Source organism: Lynx canadensis, chromosome A2 (genome assembly GCF_007474595.2).
Source record: "Lynx canadensis isolate LIC74 chromosome A2, mLynCan4.pri.v2, whole genome shotgun sequence".
Classification (NCBI taxonomy): Eukaryota; Metazoa; Chordata; class Mammalia; order Carnivora; family Felidae; genus Lynx; species Lynx canadensis.
Window position 1 is genome coordinate 20,075,502 of NC_044304.2, and position 17,236 is coordinate 20,092,737.

At 38.1% G+C, this 17,236-nt stretch overlaps 1 protein-coding gene across 7 annotated transcripts in view; it reads right to left on the bottom strand.

Annotated features, from left to right (window-relative positions):
* The window catches only part of DCAF1 (DDB1 and CUL4 associated factor 1), an 81,895-nt gene that overhangs the window by 44,006 nt on the left and 20,653 nt on the right, over positions 1 to 17,236 (bottom strand). For all 7 annotated transcript variants that reach the window (XM_030306895.1, XM_030306892.1, XM_030306891.1 and 4 more), the window contains exons 5-9: positions 16,959 to 17,072; positions 6,745 to 6,882; positions 4,627 to 5,139; positions 4,207 to 4,308; positions 340 to 498 (exon numbers count right to left, since the gene is read on the bottom strand). In XM_030306895.1, the coding sequence (XP_030162755.1) occupies positions 340 to 498; positions 4,207 to 4,308; positions 4,627 to 5,139; positions 6,745 to 6,882; positions 16,959 to 17,072 (1,026 nt within the window). The remainder of the gene's footprint in view (positions 1 to 339; positions 499 to 4,206; positions 4,309 to 4,626; positions 5,140 to 6,744; positions 6,883 to 16,958; positions 17,073 to 17,236) is intronic.

Consider the following 17,236-nt stretch of genomic DNA (forward strand, 5'->3'; position numbering starts at 1 on the left):
ACCCAAAATATAACTCCATTAACAACATCTGATAAGAACCCAAGAACTAATACTAATTCAACAGAAATGGCAAAAACTAAATAAAGCCCCTAGACCTCAATCTACCTTGCTTTTTTTTTTAATTCAAATAGGAGAAAAAACAATCTTTTGTAAACAATTTTACATTTTTAGAATGCTTTGTGAAAGCCATATATTCATCATGTTCTCTGCTTCTTTCATTAAAATTATTTTCATTAAAATTTCATTAAGAAACTCCCAACTACTCATTTTTTTCTGTGAAGGTGCTAAAAAGTCTCCTCACCCAATCCCATTCCCAAACTCTAAATGGACTGGACTTACTCTTTCCATGGCATCCTGGTTGTAGGACAGGTAATACAAGCACATGGATACACCAGTTGCAGCCATAGAAGGACGAGGAATTTCCAGTAATTTCTGTACTCCACCATGCGCAACAAACTCTGTGGCAAACTTGTTATGGAGCAGGAGAGATGCAAGATGCTAAACAAAGAGGACACATGTTACTGTGGAAGGATCTAGAATAATCACAAAATCTTTTCACAAAACATTAAATCAAGCTGCTAAATAAAAGGAATCCTCTGAAATAGACAACCACTCCCTCACAACAGAAATAAAACCAGTACTGCTTAAAGGGAAATAAAAAAACAGAGAAAACCCTCTATGGTATGTGAATTATATCTCAATAAAGCTGAGGGGGGAAAAAAACCTATGAAGATTTCCTAACATCCCCTTCTAACACCAAAGGTTTTCATACAGGTGAAAAACAAGAAATGAAAAATACTGCCATAAACAATGACATAGTCCCACAACCATTTTATTATTACATAGCTTCCCTAAAGGATTTTTCTTAACCTTCCCATTTTAATCCTTTTAAATATAATCAGCTCTATGTTCTAGTTTTGGCTCAGTCAGACTTATCATCTAATAAAATACCAAACTTTGTCTTCTTTTTTTTTTTTTTTTTTTAAATTTTATTTTTAATGTTATTATTTTTGAAGGAGAGAGACAGAGCATCAGTGGGGGAGGAACAGAGAGAGAGGGAGACACAGAACTCGAAGCAGGCTCCAGGCTCTAAGCTGTCAGCACAGAGCCCGATGTGGGGCTCGAACTCACGACCGTGAGATCATGACCTGAGCTGAAGTCGGACGCTTAACCAACTGAGCCACCCAGACACCCCAAAATTTTGTATTCTTTTATACTGAACCTCATTATATATAACCCCAAATAACCATCTTCAACAAATTACCAAACTAGCAAATGTTTGGAACTTATCAGAATGCACTTTAAACAGATCTTTAAAAGCATGTTATCTTTCAAGTTTTGTTAACTTCCTGTTCAGTTCCCACTAGTCTCTCTGGGTAGACCTGGTCTTCTGGGCAATTTTAAAGGCAGGAAGTACAATGCAAGCAGCAGGCTACTTCATGACCTTCAACCCAGGCTAATGTGGACAGGGCCTCGGAAGAACTAGAGCTCCCCCTCGTGTTTCTCGTGCCAAGGTGTCTTCCAGATGGTGAAGCAGGCACAAAGTAGAGACAAAACAGACTGGAAAGTATGTAACTTGATACAAATCTTGCCAGGGTTAATGGCAAAAACAACAGATATGTACCTTCTTCAGAAGTTCTCTCAACACCCAGATTCAGACTAATCCTCATATATAATTCAAATCTCTTACCTCTTTACTCTTTTTGTCTGTTATCCAAGTCTGTCCTCCAAGTAGCTAAACCACATATGGTTCCCTGACAACCCTTAGAAGGTGGCATGTAGTTTTTCTCACGTCCCTACCATAAAGTGGCAGTTCCACTACCAGGATAGGTAGAAGAGAAAAGAGAGTAATAAGCAGGTTCAACCTTACCAATACAAAGCCTATAACCTAGATCACTTTGCTCATGTAAGCAAAGATTCTACTTTCTCTCCTTATATTGTATCTCCGTATAAGGTCTGGTTCTTCAAATGACTACATTTTAACCCATTTTTATTTTAACTTCAACACCTATCCCCCTCTCCTATACAACTGAACCTTCCTTTTATTTATTTTTTTTTTAATTTTTTTTTTCAACGTTTATTTATTTTTGGGACAGAGAGAGACAGAGCATGAACGGGGGAGGGGCAGAGAGAGGGAGACACAGAATCGGAAACAGGCTCCAGGCTCTGAGCCATCAGCCCAGAGCCCGACGCGGGGCTCGAACTCACGGACCGCGAGATCGTTACCTGGCTGAAGTCGGACGCTTAACCGACTGCGCCACCCAGGCGCCCCTGAACCTTCCTTTTAAACAAGAGTACACATCTTTCTACATTATTTCCCTGTAAGAAAGATCTCTTGCAACTTTTCCCTGTTCACCCTTATTTCATTTTCTTTAATCCCCTATGACTCTGCATGGAAATAGTTGAATAACAATATCCATTATAATTCCTCATACATAACCTATGGAAATAGCAACTGCCCAAATCCCCTCTTCCACTATATCCTGGTTCAGGACAGGATGCTGCATCTGAAAGCAAGACCTTTGGACTAGAGAGAACTCTGACCTCTAGCTGCATTCCAATGTTCAAAGTATAATGAATTTACACACACACACACACACACACACACACGCTACATCCACACACAGGGATATGTTATACAGGGTATGTCTGACCTCCTCCAAGTTTAAAATTTCTGGCATCTGAAAGGCAACTTTCCTCACCTCCATTTCATTTCAATATACTCTGGAACTCTGCTGTCCAATGCAGTAATCATTGGCCACACGAGACTAATTAAGATAAAAAATTCAATGCCTCAGTGACACTAGCTACATTTTAAGTGCTCATACAGCTAGTAGCCACTGTATTGAAAAGCAGAGACATAGAAAATTTCCACCATTACTAAAAATTTTTTTCATGTTTATTTTTAAGAGAGAGAGAGAGAGAGAGAGACACATACACACACACACACACACACACACACACACAGAGTATGAGTGGGGGAGGGGCAAAGAGCGAGGGTGACACAGAATCTGAAGCAGGCTCCTGGCTCTGAGCTGTCAGCACAGAACCTGACATGGGGCTCGAACTCACAAGCTGTGAGATCATGACCTGAGCTGAAGTCGGATGCTTAACCGACTGAGCCTCCCAGGCGCCCCTCCACCATTACTGAAACTTCTATTGGATAGCATAGCTCTAGAATATCAAAAATAAAGTTGTTTCTTTCTTTCTTTTTTTTTTTTTCCTTAAAGTTGTAACTTTAAAGAGCCAGAAAGAGCATCACTTCTTTTTTCAGAGGTCTTTTCTGGAAACATTTCTCAGGAAGAAGACAATACTCCTTCCTTTGTGCCCCATACTTTTTCCACAACATCTATAATATCTAAAAGAAATCATAGGCTTACATGACTGTCTTAACCAAACTATAAAGATTTGATTTACCTAATAGTGTAAACATCACAGAAAGGTACTCTGTTCATTAGTTACCTATTGAGTAGAATTGTATGATAGCCACAATGTTATTCATTCAATTTATCTCTCTCCATTCAGATTACTTGAGTAAGTATGAATTTCATGGGCTAGCTAACCTGCCCTCCCCTATTTAGTGCCTCTGCAACCTAGGAAGTCCACTTACCTCTACTGAATTTAGGTCTGCCTCTACTTCTTTACTCATTTTCCAATTCACATTTTGTTTACTCTAGATAAGCTAACATCATACGCTATGTAAATAATGAAGAATTCAGAAAAAGTAATGTTGCCTGACAAAGAATATTTAAAAAGTAGGATATAAGGTACTATACACATAGTTTTCCACTCCTATGCAGCAAAAATAACTGAGGCCATCCCCAGATCTAGATCCACTTTCTACTATTCAACCCTGTAGGACAGACTCCTGAATTTCTGTGAAACCACTTAGTAAGTAAGCCTCATCTCTTCTACAGAAATAGGAAATTTTCAATTGTTACTATTTTGACACCTCTGGCAATGAAAATGCCCTGAGCAATAAAACTCAGAGATGCTATACACCAAAACACATGGGTACATCCATGTCAATAAAACACTCAGTACCTAACATTTTCAAGAATTTTACCCCAAGTGGGGCACCTGGCTGACCCAATCAGTGGAGTGCACGACTCTTGACCTCAAGGTTGTGAGTTTGAGCCCCATGTGAGGTGTACAGACTACTTAAAAAAAAAAAAAAAAAAAAAAATCTTAAAAAAATTTTTTTACCTTGAGTGCCTCAAATGTAAGCAGGACATCATTAGTCTGTTTCAGGTCAATATAGAACATCATTAATTCCCGTGATCCAAGTTGCATGAATATGGGAAGTAACTGAAATGAAAACAAAAATAAATCTTAACACTGGGTTTATTTTCACATATTTCCTGTTCCATTATGAAGACAAAAGATTTTTAAAAAATGAGGTACCCCCCCCCACTCCCTTATAAACATACAAACCCACTTTTATCAAATAGACCTACATCTGAAGTGACCTAAGACTTTACCAGTGGCATAAGACTTCACCAGTTTGAGGCAAAGACTTTTCTGTATTAGAGTAAAAACACCTCAGAGTATAAAATGCTACCTAAAATATCTCAGAAATAAGCACTAGTCCCAAAGTGTGAACAGCATTCTTCCCAATAAGCTTACCTCCTGATATTCTCCTAGGGGGGTCAAATACTGGAGAATGAGTCGCTGCTCAATAGCAGGAGTCATAGGATAAAGAGTATAATTGGTGCCAATCACCCAAGGGGACATTTCTGACCAGCTGCTATTAGATAGCTCAACAAACATACGATCTGGATCAGATGCTGAGAAACCCAACTTCTGCTTGGCCTTCCTAAAACTCTCTCTGTCACCCTGTTTTGCTGACTTGTTTTTCCTCAATCCTCCCTCGTCAGGTTTGGCTGCTGAGTTCACTCTACTACTAGTCTTGTGGCCTGAATCAAGATGAAAGGAAATCTCCATGTCCCCAGAGGCTTCCTCTTGTTCACCATCCACTACATCTACAGCCATGTCGCCATAGTCCATATCCACAGCTTCTTCATCCAGAGGCAAAAGGGGTTCAGAGGAGAGCTTTCGCGGGCTGGGACGCTTGTTTTCCTGCCGCAAAGCCACTTCCTGAAGTTGTAGCTCCCTCAGTCTTCGAAGTACTATTGCCACCTATCAACAGATATTGGAATAAAAGGCCTTATTTCTTCTGCATCTTAATTTAAATGAGTCTTAATAAATAATTCTTATTTCCATTTAAGGAGAAGTAGATCCTCATGCAGTTATTTCAGTATCTGGAAATGGCAAAGATTTGATAAATATTTTGACCTCATTCCTACAGCTTAATGAAATAAACAGCTAGAACTCTCATTCCTCATAAAATTTCCCAGAGAACCCAAACCACATTTGCACATCAGACATCATTCATAGCTGATCTATCTGGATCAAGCTGGGCTGGACCATCACACCTGAAGAGGCAGACACTAGACATATACATGATTTTAAAAAAATGTCCAGGGGCGCCTGGGTGGCTCAGTCGGTTGAGCGACTGACTTCGGCTCAGGTCATGATCTCACGATTTGTGAGTTCAAGCCCTGCGTCGGGGTCTGTGCTGAGAGCTCAGAGCCTGGAGCCTGCTTCGGATTCTGTGTCTCCCTCTCTCTGTCCCTCCCCCATTCATGCTCTCTCTCTGTCTCAGAAATAAACATTAAAAAAAAAAAGTCTGAAAACATGAAGGTTTCTCAAACTTATATCTGTTGTAAATTGCATTGTTAGATATTGCCATCTACATAATTATACAATCTATTTTTTCAAGTTCACTACTTTTTCATGTTTTAAGTACTTATTTTATTTTTTGTTTTATTTATTTTTGAGAGAGAAAGACAGGGTGCAAGCAGGGGAGGGGCAGACAGAGTGGGAGACACAGAATCTGAAGCAGGCTCCAGGCTCTGAGCTGTTAGCACAGAGCCCGATGTGGGTCTCTAACCCATGGAACATGAGATCAGGACGTGAGCCAAAGTCAGACACTCAACCAAAGGCACCCCTTAAGTACTTATTTTTTGAGCCAACACTAAAATATAGCATTATGCTTAGTTTAAAAAAAAAAAAAAAGAAATTATGCCTGCAATTTACTTCGAACTACATAAAAAAAAAGGATGGTGGATGAATAAAAGAAAAGGTGGATGGATGGATGGGTATACATGGATATAGTAAAATGTTCACAAACAATTTAAGTGGTATGTACACAGCTGTTCTCTGTAAAATTCTATTTTGCTGTATGTTTGAAAATTTTCATAATCCAAATGTTAGGAAAATAAAGAGAATGCTTCTATTCTTTATCCAGTATAAACGATCATGATCCTTGATAAGATGAAAAATGGCTATTTTCAAGTTAAAAAAAGTAAAATCAAAACTATTATGAAAAGTAATTTTGAGGGGTGCCTGGGTGGCTCAGTCAGTTAAGCGTCCAACTCTTGATCTTGGCTCAGGTCATGATCTCACAGTCTGTGAGATCAAGCCCCGCATCGGGCTCTGCACAGACAACACAGAGCCCGCACGAGATTCTCTCTCTCCCTCTCTGCCCCTCCCCAGCTCGCTCTTTCTCTCAGAATACACAGACTTAAAAAAAAAAAAAGTTATCTTGAAATGTCAAAATTATAGCTATATTCCAGTACCATATAATGAATAAGATCTACCTTTTCGAGTTCAGGTAGTAAGGAAAGAACTTGTGAATATTCTCCCACCTTATACAAAAAGTAATTCTAACATAGTCCTTACCAGCTGTGAATTCTCATCCCTATAGTTGGCAGCAATGTCTTGATTCTCCATAGCACCTCCTAACAGTCCAGTAGAATACGTCCTCAATGGCTGATCAGCCTCTCGGGCCCATTTGAAAAGATTCTCAACAATTCCCTCCTATAGTAAAGGAAATGAAATAGTACAATTCAGCAAAGACCATTTTCATAATTAAAGACATAAGCAAAGATTTTAGTCTTATGAAAGAATCTCTTAATAAGATATTTCAATGCTGCTCATAAATTTAAAAATGCAAGTAAAGTGTCTAAGTGGATTAAAGTATCTGTGCACCTGTGAAATAGATTCCTATCTAGCCACTGAAATTCAAGCTAAAGATCAATAATCACATAACAGTCTTACCTTAGATGTTTGAGACCCAAAATATTCCATGACCAAGTGGGAAGCACTAAAACTTCTATATTCTTTGAAGTTCACAATGCACAATTAACATTACTAATGAGAAGTTATCCATTAAAGTACTTAACACCACATATCCCAAACTCATTTTTCACTAGTTTTTATTATGAAATAGTACACATAAACATGCATACTCCAGGGGCAACTGAGTGGCTCAGTCAGTTAAGCACCTGACTTCAGCTCAGGTCATGATCTCATGGTTTGTGGGTTTGAGCCCCGCATCAGGCTCTGTGCTGATAGCTAAGAGCCTGGAGCCTGCTTTGGATTCTGTGTCTCCCTCTCTCTCTGCTCCTTCTCGACACACGCGCTCTCTCTCTCTCTCTCTCTCTCTCTCTCTCTCTCTCAAAAAGAAATAAAACATTAAAAACAATTTTTTAATTAAAAAAACATGTACAGTCCAAAGAAAATGAAAATCACCCATGATCTACTTGATAGAGATCTTCCATGTGTTCCTCCTTATACCACCTGTGTCCTCTCTTCCCAAAAGGTACCCATGTTACTAAATTTTAACAATTTTCTCATTAAACTTGTTAAAGTTATATGCTTTGAACTGTATAAACCACATGATACTGCATTTTTCTGCAAGTTATTATTCACCATTATGTTCTTTACATTCACCTATATTATTACATGTAATTGTCACAAATAGCATTCAACATAAGACAGACTTTAGACACAATTACTTATTAACTTCTATCAACTTTACGTGATTAGGTAAGTATTTACTGAAAAGGAAACTGAGTCACAATAAGGTGAAGTAACATTAAGTGAAAGCTGGGGTCTGATCCCAGGCAGTTGACCTCCAGATGTTCTTCACCTCCATATTTTGCTGCTATTTTGTTGGCTTAAAAACCACAACTCTGTGAGTCTGAGCCCCCCAGGAGGGCTCTGTGCTGACAGCTCAGAGTCTGGAGCCTGCTTCAGATTCTGTGTCTCCCTCTCTCTCTGCCCCTCCCCTACTCGTGCTCTCTCTCACTCTCAAAAATAAACATAAAAAAAATCTTTAAATAAAAAACTAAAAAAAAAAAACAGAAAAAAACCAACTATTTTTGTGCAAGCCTATCCATAGCTATCCACAGAGCAGACATCTAGGATCAGAACTACTAAATCAGGGGGCACCTGGGTGGCTGAGTCAGTTAAGCATCTGACTCCAGCTCAGGTCATGATCTCACAGTTCGTGAGTTCGAACACCAAGTGCTAACAGCACAGAACCTGCAGCCTGCTTCAGATTCTATGTCTTCCTCTCTCTCTGCCCCTCCCCTGCTTGCACTGTCTCTCTCTCTCTCTCTCTCTCAAAAGTAAATAAACATTAAAAAATAAATAAATAAACTACTAAACAGGGGCGCCTGGGTGGCTCAGTTGGTTAAGTGTCCAACTTCGGCTCAGGTCATGATCTCACGGTCTGTGAGTTCGAGCCCCGCATCAGGCTATCTACTGTCAGCACAGAGGCGGTTTCGAATCCTCTATCCTCCTCTATCTCTGCCCCTCCCTCACATGCGCACACTCTCTCTTTCTCAAAAATAATTAAAAAACAAAAACAAAAAACTACTGCATCATGGATGTAGGATGTGTGCATGTTCAACTTTACCAGAGAATGCCAGGCTATTTTCCAAAGTGACTGCAACAATTCACATTTCCACCAACAGTGAATACTTTTTTTCTACATCTCTGTCAACACTTGACCACAGTCATATTTTTCACCTTCTGTAGTCTGGTGGGTATAAAAACAGCACTGCATATAATTTGAATTCATCATTATTAATGAGGTTCAGCATTTTTTCATTCCTGTTGACCATTTAGGCTTCCATTTCTGTGAAATACACAGCTTTTACAAGTGTTTTATGATAAACACAAGTTCATAATTTTTATGTAATCATACTCAACAGTATTTTCTTTTAAATTTTGTGCACTTTGGGGCACCTGGGTGGCTCAGTCGGTTAAGAGTCCGACTCTTGGTTTCGGCTCAGGTCATGATCTCACAGTGTGTGAGTTCGAGCCCCGCGTCGGGCTCTGTGCTGACAGCACAGAGCCTGCTTGGGATTCTCTCTCTCTCTCCCTCTCTCTGCCCCTCCCCCACTCACTCTCTCTGTCTCTCTCTCAAAAATAAATAAATAAAACTTAAAAAAAATTTTTTTTAAAAATAATAAAAAAAAATAAATTTTGTGCACTTTGTATCTTAAATTCTTCCCTAAGGTCATGGAGTCATTATCCCATATATTTCTAAACATTTTAACCTCTTTTCAAAAAATTAACACTCTGAAAAACACATGCTGAGAAATTTTGTTTTAAAATATTGACATGAGGGCTTCCTGGGTGACTCAGTCAGTTGAGCTTCAACTTTGGCTCAGGTCATGATCCCACAGCTGGTGAGTTCAAGACCCATATCCAGCTCTGTGCTGACAGCTCAGAACCTGGAGACTGCTTCAGATTCTGTGTCTCCCTCTCTCTCTCTCTGCCCCTCCCCTGTTCATTTTCTCTCTCTCTCTCTCTCTCTCTCTCAAAAAAAAATAAATGAAAACATTAAAAAACTTTTTCAAAAAAAATATATTGACATGAGAAGTGCCTAGGTGGCTCAGTCGGTTAAGTGTCTGACTCTTTGTTTCAGCTCAGATCATGGTATCACGGTTCTATCTTCAGCTGTGTCTAAACTTCACTCTAATTCATCTACTATGTTTTTAAATTCAATAACTGTAAACTTTATACATACTAGCTCTCTGTTTCCTTTCCCAAATGGCCATTTTTCTCCCATGGTCTTGGACTTTTGTTAAGAATTTAGATTCTTTTTTTTTTTACATATCCAATAATTTTGAACCTTTTAAACCATTCTTAAGTGTACAATTCAGTGTGATTAAGTACATTTACAATGTTGCATAACCATCACCACTATGTTTTTCCAAAACTTATTATCCCTAACAGAAACTCTGTACCCCCACTTTCAATAATAGATAGAACAACCAAACATAAGATCAGTAAGGAAACTTAAGAGTTGAACACTATAAACCAATTACACCTAACAGACACACAGAGAATACTCCACCCAACAAGACCAGAATATACATTCTTCTCAAGTACACATGGATCATTTTCCAGGATAGACCATGTTAGGCAACAACAGGGTTAATAAATTAAGAAGAATAAACTCTTACAAAGAATTTTTTCCAATCACATTGAAATTAAATAAGAAATCAACAACCTAAGGAAAACTGGATAATTCATATGTGGAAATTAATACACTTTTAAATAACCCAGGGGTCAAAGAAGTCACAGGGAAATTAGAAATACCTTGAGATGAATGCATACCAAAATTTGTGGGAGGTGTCACAAGCATTGCTAAGAGGGAAATTCATGGCTGCAAACATACATACAATTAAAAAAAAAATGGATCTCAAATCCCTAATAACCTAACTGTACACTTTAAGGAACTAGAAAAAGAGCAAACAAAACCCAAAGGTAATAGAAGCAGATAATAAAGATTAGAGTGAAGATAAGTAAAACAGCAAATAGAAAAATACAGAAAATGAAACCAAAAGTTGTTTCTTTGAAAAGATCCAGCAATATTGACAAATCTTGAACAAGACCCAAAGAAATTTAAAAAATAAAAATAAAAAAGACTCACATTACTCTCAAAACTGAAAGAGAGGAATGCCTGGGTGGCTCAGTCAGTTAGGCATCCAACTCTTAAGTTTCAGCTCAGGTCATGATCTCAAGGTTCAGGAGTTCAAGCCCCACATCAGGCTCTGTGCTGACAGTGTAGAGCCTGCTTAGGATTCTCTCTCTCCCTCTCTCTCTGCTCCTCCCACTCTGTTTCTCTCTCTTCCTCAAAATAAACAAACTTAAAAAACAAATAAAATTTAAAAATACAAACAAAAGTTCATACCAATCTTACTACCAATCTTGCAGAAATTAAAAAAAACATAAAACACTATAAACAATTATATACCAACAAAATGAATAACTTAGGTAAAATGACAAAATGGACAAATTCCTAGATACACAATCTACCAAAACTGATTCATAAAGAAAAACTGATTAAGACCTAAGTAGTAAGGAGACTGAATCAGTCATCAAAAATCTCCCAAAATAGAAAAACTCAGGACCAGATGAATTCATTGGTGAATTGGACACTAAACATTTAAAGAATACCAATCTTTCTCAAACTCTTCCAAAAAATAAAGGAACACTTCAAACTCATTCCATGAGGCCAGCGTTATCCTGATGCCAAAGACACTATAAGAAAACTATAGAACAATATCCCTTATGAATACTGATACAAAAAAAACTCAATAAAATACCACAGCAGCACACTAAAAGGATTATACACCATGATCAATGAATGGATTTATCCAGGAATGCAAGTATAGTTCAACATACAAAAATCAATCTAGTACACCAAACTACACACAATAAAATGAGTATGAAATTACTGTGAATTAATGGAAAACTATCTGACCATCTCAACTGATACAAAAAGAATCTGCCAAAAATCAACACACTTTCATTAAAATACTTAATAAATTAGGAATAGAAGGAAACCTCCTTAATATCATAAAAGCCAGTTATGAAAAATCCACACACTCAACATTATACTCAACAATCAAAAAGACTAACAGACTTTCTCCCTAACATCAAGAACAAGACAGAGGCGCCTGAGTGGTTCAGCTGATTAAGCATCCGACTTTGGCTGAGGTCCATGGGTGTCCAGCTCTGTGCTGACAGCTCAGAGCCTGGAGCCTGCTTCAGATTCTGTCTCCCTCTCTCTCTGCCCTTCCCCTGCTCATGAGTGCACACATGCTCTCTCTCAAAAATAAGCACTAAAAACAATTTTAGAAAAAAAAGAACAAGACAAAGATGTCTGCTTTCACCACTTCTATTCAACATAGTAAGCTGTAGCCAGAACTGGACAAGAAAAAGAAATTAAAGGCATTTATGTTGGAAAAGAAGAAATAAAATTATCTCTATTCACAGATGACATGATATTTTATGTAGAAAACTTCTAAGATTCCACACACAATGTTAGAATAAATGAATTCAACAAAGTTACAGCATACAAAATCAGTTACATTTCTCTTTTTTTTTAATGTTTATTTTTGAGAGAGCATGAGCAGGGGAGGGGCAGAGAGAGAGGGAGACACAGAATCCAAAGCAGGCTCCAGGCTCTGAGCCGTCAGCACAAAGTCCAACATGGGGCTCGAATCCACAAGCCATGAGATCCCTGAGCCGAAGTCGGACACTCAACCAAATGAGCCACCCAGGTGCCCCATCAGTTGCATTTCTATACACTAGTAATGAAAAATCCAAAAAGAAAACACATCCAGTCATTTAAAAGGGACTTCCTAATATCTTTCAGATATCTGTTCTATTTGATTCTTCTCTTTTATTGTTAATTCCTAATCCTGAAAAATTATTTCCTGGTGTATTTTGTAATGTTTTTGTGAACTCACTTCACCTGGAAATTGCTGTTCTCTGAAATCCATTATAGCCTGGATTATGAGAGCTTCCCCCAAGAGTAATTTTACATTTGCTTTTGTCAGACACTCAAGGAATATGGTTAGTTCAGGACAATTATTTTGTTAATTTCTTGACTTTGGGGTTCCTATTCATGTGGCAGAAATTTCAAACATACACTAAAATAAAGGTTGTGCCCAGGGTGTCTCAGAGATTTATCCACCCCTACCCCACACCCTCACCCCCTGCCATCAGAGTGGAGTCACAGACTGAGAAACCAGTCATCTTCCATGGCAGTAGGCAGATACTTCTCTTTTGCACTGTTTCACTGAAGGTCCTTTGGGAGTACTGGTTTTACACAGGGGTCGAGGTCCCAGTTCCAACTGTTCAGCCAAGGTTTTATCTCCTGTCCTCAACTACCACTTTGTTTTTACAGTTACCTCTGGTACCTAGGGATTTCTCTAAGAGTTTATTGCAATTTACCTGGAATCTGTGTGTGCATGCAATAGGAAAGTTTCCAAGTTATCCTGGATAGATCTGGGTCTCCTCCCTTCTTTCTTAAAACCATTTTTTTCCCTCTCAGCTTCTGAAAGGTCATATATTCATGGTTTTCTTCCTACCTCACAGGATGCTGTGACGATTAATACATGATGCAAAACAAATGCTTAGCACAGGGCTAGCACTTAATAAATGGTAGCCATCCACCTATTAAATGATCTCATAGACACTTTTTTCATAAAGCACCTATTAACATTTTAGAGGAATCTTAATGTTCCAGAATATAAAATCTGAGAAACACTCACTTACAGATTATACTTTCTGAGACCTCAGTCTCTCTGATTTTATCCCTCCCACCTCCAATAATTTAAGGACAACCTCAAAGAGAAAAACATCAAAACAATACTTAAAAAATAAGTCCCTAGAGGCACCTGGGTGGCTCAGTCCATTAATCATCCAACTTCAGCTCGGGTCATGATCTAGTGGTCCATGGGTCCAAGCCCTGCATCAGGCTCTGTGCTAACAGCTCAGAGCCTGAAGCCTGCTTCGGATTCTGTGTCTCCCCTTCTCTCTCTGCCCCTCCCCTGCTTGTGTTGTCTCTCTCTCAAAAATAAACATTAAAAAAAAATTTTTAATAAAAATTTAAAATTTTTTTTTAAAAAGTCCCTAAAAGTCCTGACCTAACACTGACAAACTTAACCATAGGAAAAACCTAGTACAGGAACACCTTGGTAGCTCAGTGGGTTGAACATTCAACTCTTGATTTTGGCTCAGGTCATGATCCCAGGATCACGGTATCAGGCCCCACATTGGGCTCCACACTGAGCATGGAGCCTGTTTAAGATTCTCTTTCCCTCTCCCTCTGTCTCTCCCCTGCCTGCATGTGTACACGACCTCACATGCGCTCTCTCTTAAAAGAAAAGAAAAAACAGGGCGCCTGGGTGGCTCAGTCGGTTGAGCATCCAACTTCGGCTCAGGTCATGATCTTGCATTTCATGAGTTCGAGCCCCACATCGGGCTCTGTGCTGACAGCTCGAAGCCTGGAGCCTGCTTCGGATTCTGTGTCTCCCCCTCTCTCTGCCCCTACCCTGCTTGTGCTGTCTCTCTGTCTCTCAAAAAAATGAATAAATGTTAAAAAAAAAAAAAAACCCTATTACATAAATAATATTAAAGTGCTCAGTTCTGTAACACGCTTAATATAATGAAGAAAACTACAGTCAAATAATTGTAAATAAAATGTAAAGCTATTTCACTATCTCTGAAAGTACAAATAAGCAACTTTTAAAAAAAAAAATAGTGGCTAAAATAGAATCAATTTAGTGAAATATCAGAATATATCACACAAAGAGTAAATAATGTTCAAAAAACTTCTTTTTCATATACTTACTGTATGTACTGGGTTGCGATGTAAAAACATGTTACTACAGTTCACAAAGTTTAAGAAATACTGCTGTAAAGCAGAGTCTGAACCAGAGCTTTGTAAAACACCAGTAGCCCATCTTTCCAAAAATAATGATCTCTAACTCATTAATTTACAAGTTATAATTGTATTTTAAAGTAAAATATTGATTCACACCAAAAAATTTGCATAGGATACTTCTGAAGGATAAAGATCATCATGTAATCCAACATTAAGGCCTCACAATCTCAAAGAAGTTTGTAATCTGTGCTCTAGGACACTGGATTCAAAGCTATGTTATTTCCTATCTAACATATGATTTTGCTTTAATAATTCACTTCTCTCACCAGAAATGAGTTATTATGAAACAAATTTTATTACTCAAAAAAATCCCTCAGTGTTTCTGACATCCAAAGGGTATTTACTTCATTCTAAATATACAATGATGCAACTACAAAGAACCAGAGATGACTTTCCTACAATGACAACCAGGACACTTTTACAAAGCACAGTAAAATCATCTATAGTCTTCTACAAATCTTGCATATACAAATACACTGGTATAAATGCTTCATTTGTCATCTTGGTTTTCAAAAGAATACATATTAAGGGGCGGCTGGATGGCTCAGCTGGTTAAGTGCCCAACTCTTGCTTTCAGCTCAGGTCAATCTCATAGTTTGTGGGATCGAGCCCGAGCCCCACCCCCACCCCCACTCAGGCTCTGTGCTTACAGCTCGGAGACTACTTGGGATTCTCTCTCTCCCTCTTCCTCTCTGCCCCTCCCCTGGTCACGCATATGCTCTCTCTCTCAAAATAAATAAACATTTAATAAAAAATGCATATTAAAATATTTCTGACAAGTATATAGATGTTTTTGGTCTCCCACAATCATAACTAATTGGAGATTTTTAAAACTTGTCTGTATACAATGTGCAAATTACAACATTAATTACAATGCTATTCTCTAAGATACCTTACGTGATACAATTGCGTAACAATTTCCTTAAAAGTTAAATGATGGGGAACTTGAGTGGCTCAGTCAGTTAAGTGTCCAACTGTTGATCTGGCTCAGGTCATGATCTCACCATTTGTGAATTCAAGCCCCATGTCAGAGTTGTCAGCACAGAGCCTACTCGGGATTCTCTCTCCCTCTCTCTGCCCCTCCCCGCTTGCACACACACTCTCGCTCAAAAAAAGAAAAATAAACTTTTAAAAAAGTTAAATGAAAATCTATTTCCAGATCTTTCATTTGGTTTCTACATTTAACTACACTAAGACCTCCAGATTATTTCAGAACATTAAATATTAATATCTTTGAGAAAAAGAAAATTATGTGACATACCCAATTCACACTGCAAATTCTTAATGCTGAGAACAAAATATCTGTATTACTTCTAAAAATAGAGCAACAAATTTTTGACATTTGAAGTATATACACACACTCACTATCACAGTCACTATCAAATTACCACTTTCTGGTCTTCATAGTACTTATCCTTATTTGAAATTATCAGTTTATTTGTATGTGCCCTCCCAAATACATTATGTGAAATCTTCCATCTTGCTGACAAAAGTATTATCAACACCCACCATAAGACACAGCACAAAACAGATCTTCAAATATTAACGAAATATTAAATACTACCCCCCAAAAATTAAAAAAAATAAATAAATAACACAAGAATAGAATGGGTTTCCTCAAAGTAGAAAAGTCCTTCCTCACTAAGGAAGACAACTCATGAAGAATAAGAGTTTGGATAATATCATAAATCCATTCTAAAAACATACAATCTTAACCAGGGCGCCTGGATGGCTCAGTCAGTTAAGCATCTGGCTTCGGCTCAGGTCATGATGTCACGGTTCATGGGTTCAAGCCCCACGTCAGGCTCTGCTGACAGCTCAGAGTCTGGAGACTATTACAGATTCTGTGTCTCCCTCTCCCTCTGCCCCTCCCGGACTTGTGTTCTATCTCTCTCAAAATAAACATTAAAAAAAAATTTTTGGGGGCGCCTGGGTGGCTCAGTCGGTTAAGCGTCCGACTTCGGCTCAGGTCATGATCTCACGGTCCATGAGTTCGAGCCCCGCGTCGGGCTCTGTGCTGACAGCTCAGAAACTGGAGCCTGCTTCAGATTCTGTGTCCCCCTCTCTCTCTGACCCTCCCCCATTCATGCTCTGTCTCTCTCTGTCTCAAAAATAAATAAACATTAAAAAAAAAAATTTTTAATTTTTTTTAACATACAGTCTTAAGACTTAAGATATACTATAGCACCTAAGCAGTAAGTACTCATGAAAACAATTACTCTTATATTTTTATTGATTTCTTATATTTCTATAACATTATTGTTATAAAAATGTGTAACAATTATCTTAACAAAGACAAATCAAACAGATCAACATTCAATTTAAAAATAAAATGACTTTTCTTTTTAGTAAGTACCTTTTCTTGAAAGACAACAGCAGTTTCTAGCCCTGGCATGATGTCCAATAGAAGTCTGCAAGCTGCAGTGTTCAAAGGGGGCTCTCGGCTTGTCATCACATATGCATTCACCAGCTGTAAAAAAACGGAGGAATACTTTTCATCTGAAATTCAACCCAGGCAAATTAATGAAGTCTAATAAACTCAATACATTCCCATCATTTCCCTAAGAGGTACTTAAGAAGATTATACCTAACAATTACTAATTAAACCCTTAATTATTATAACCCACTGAGCCA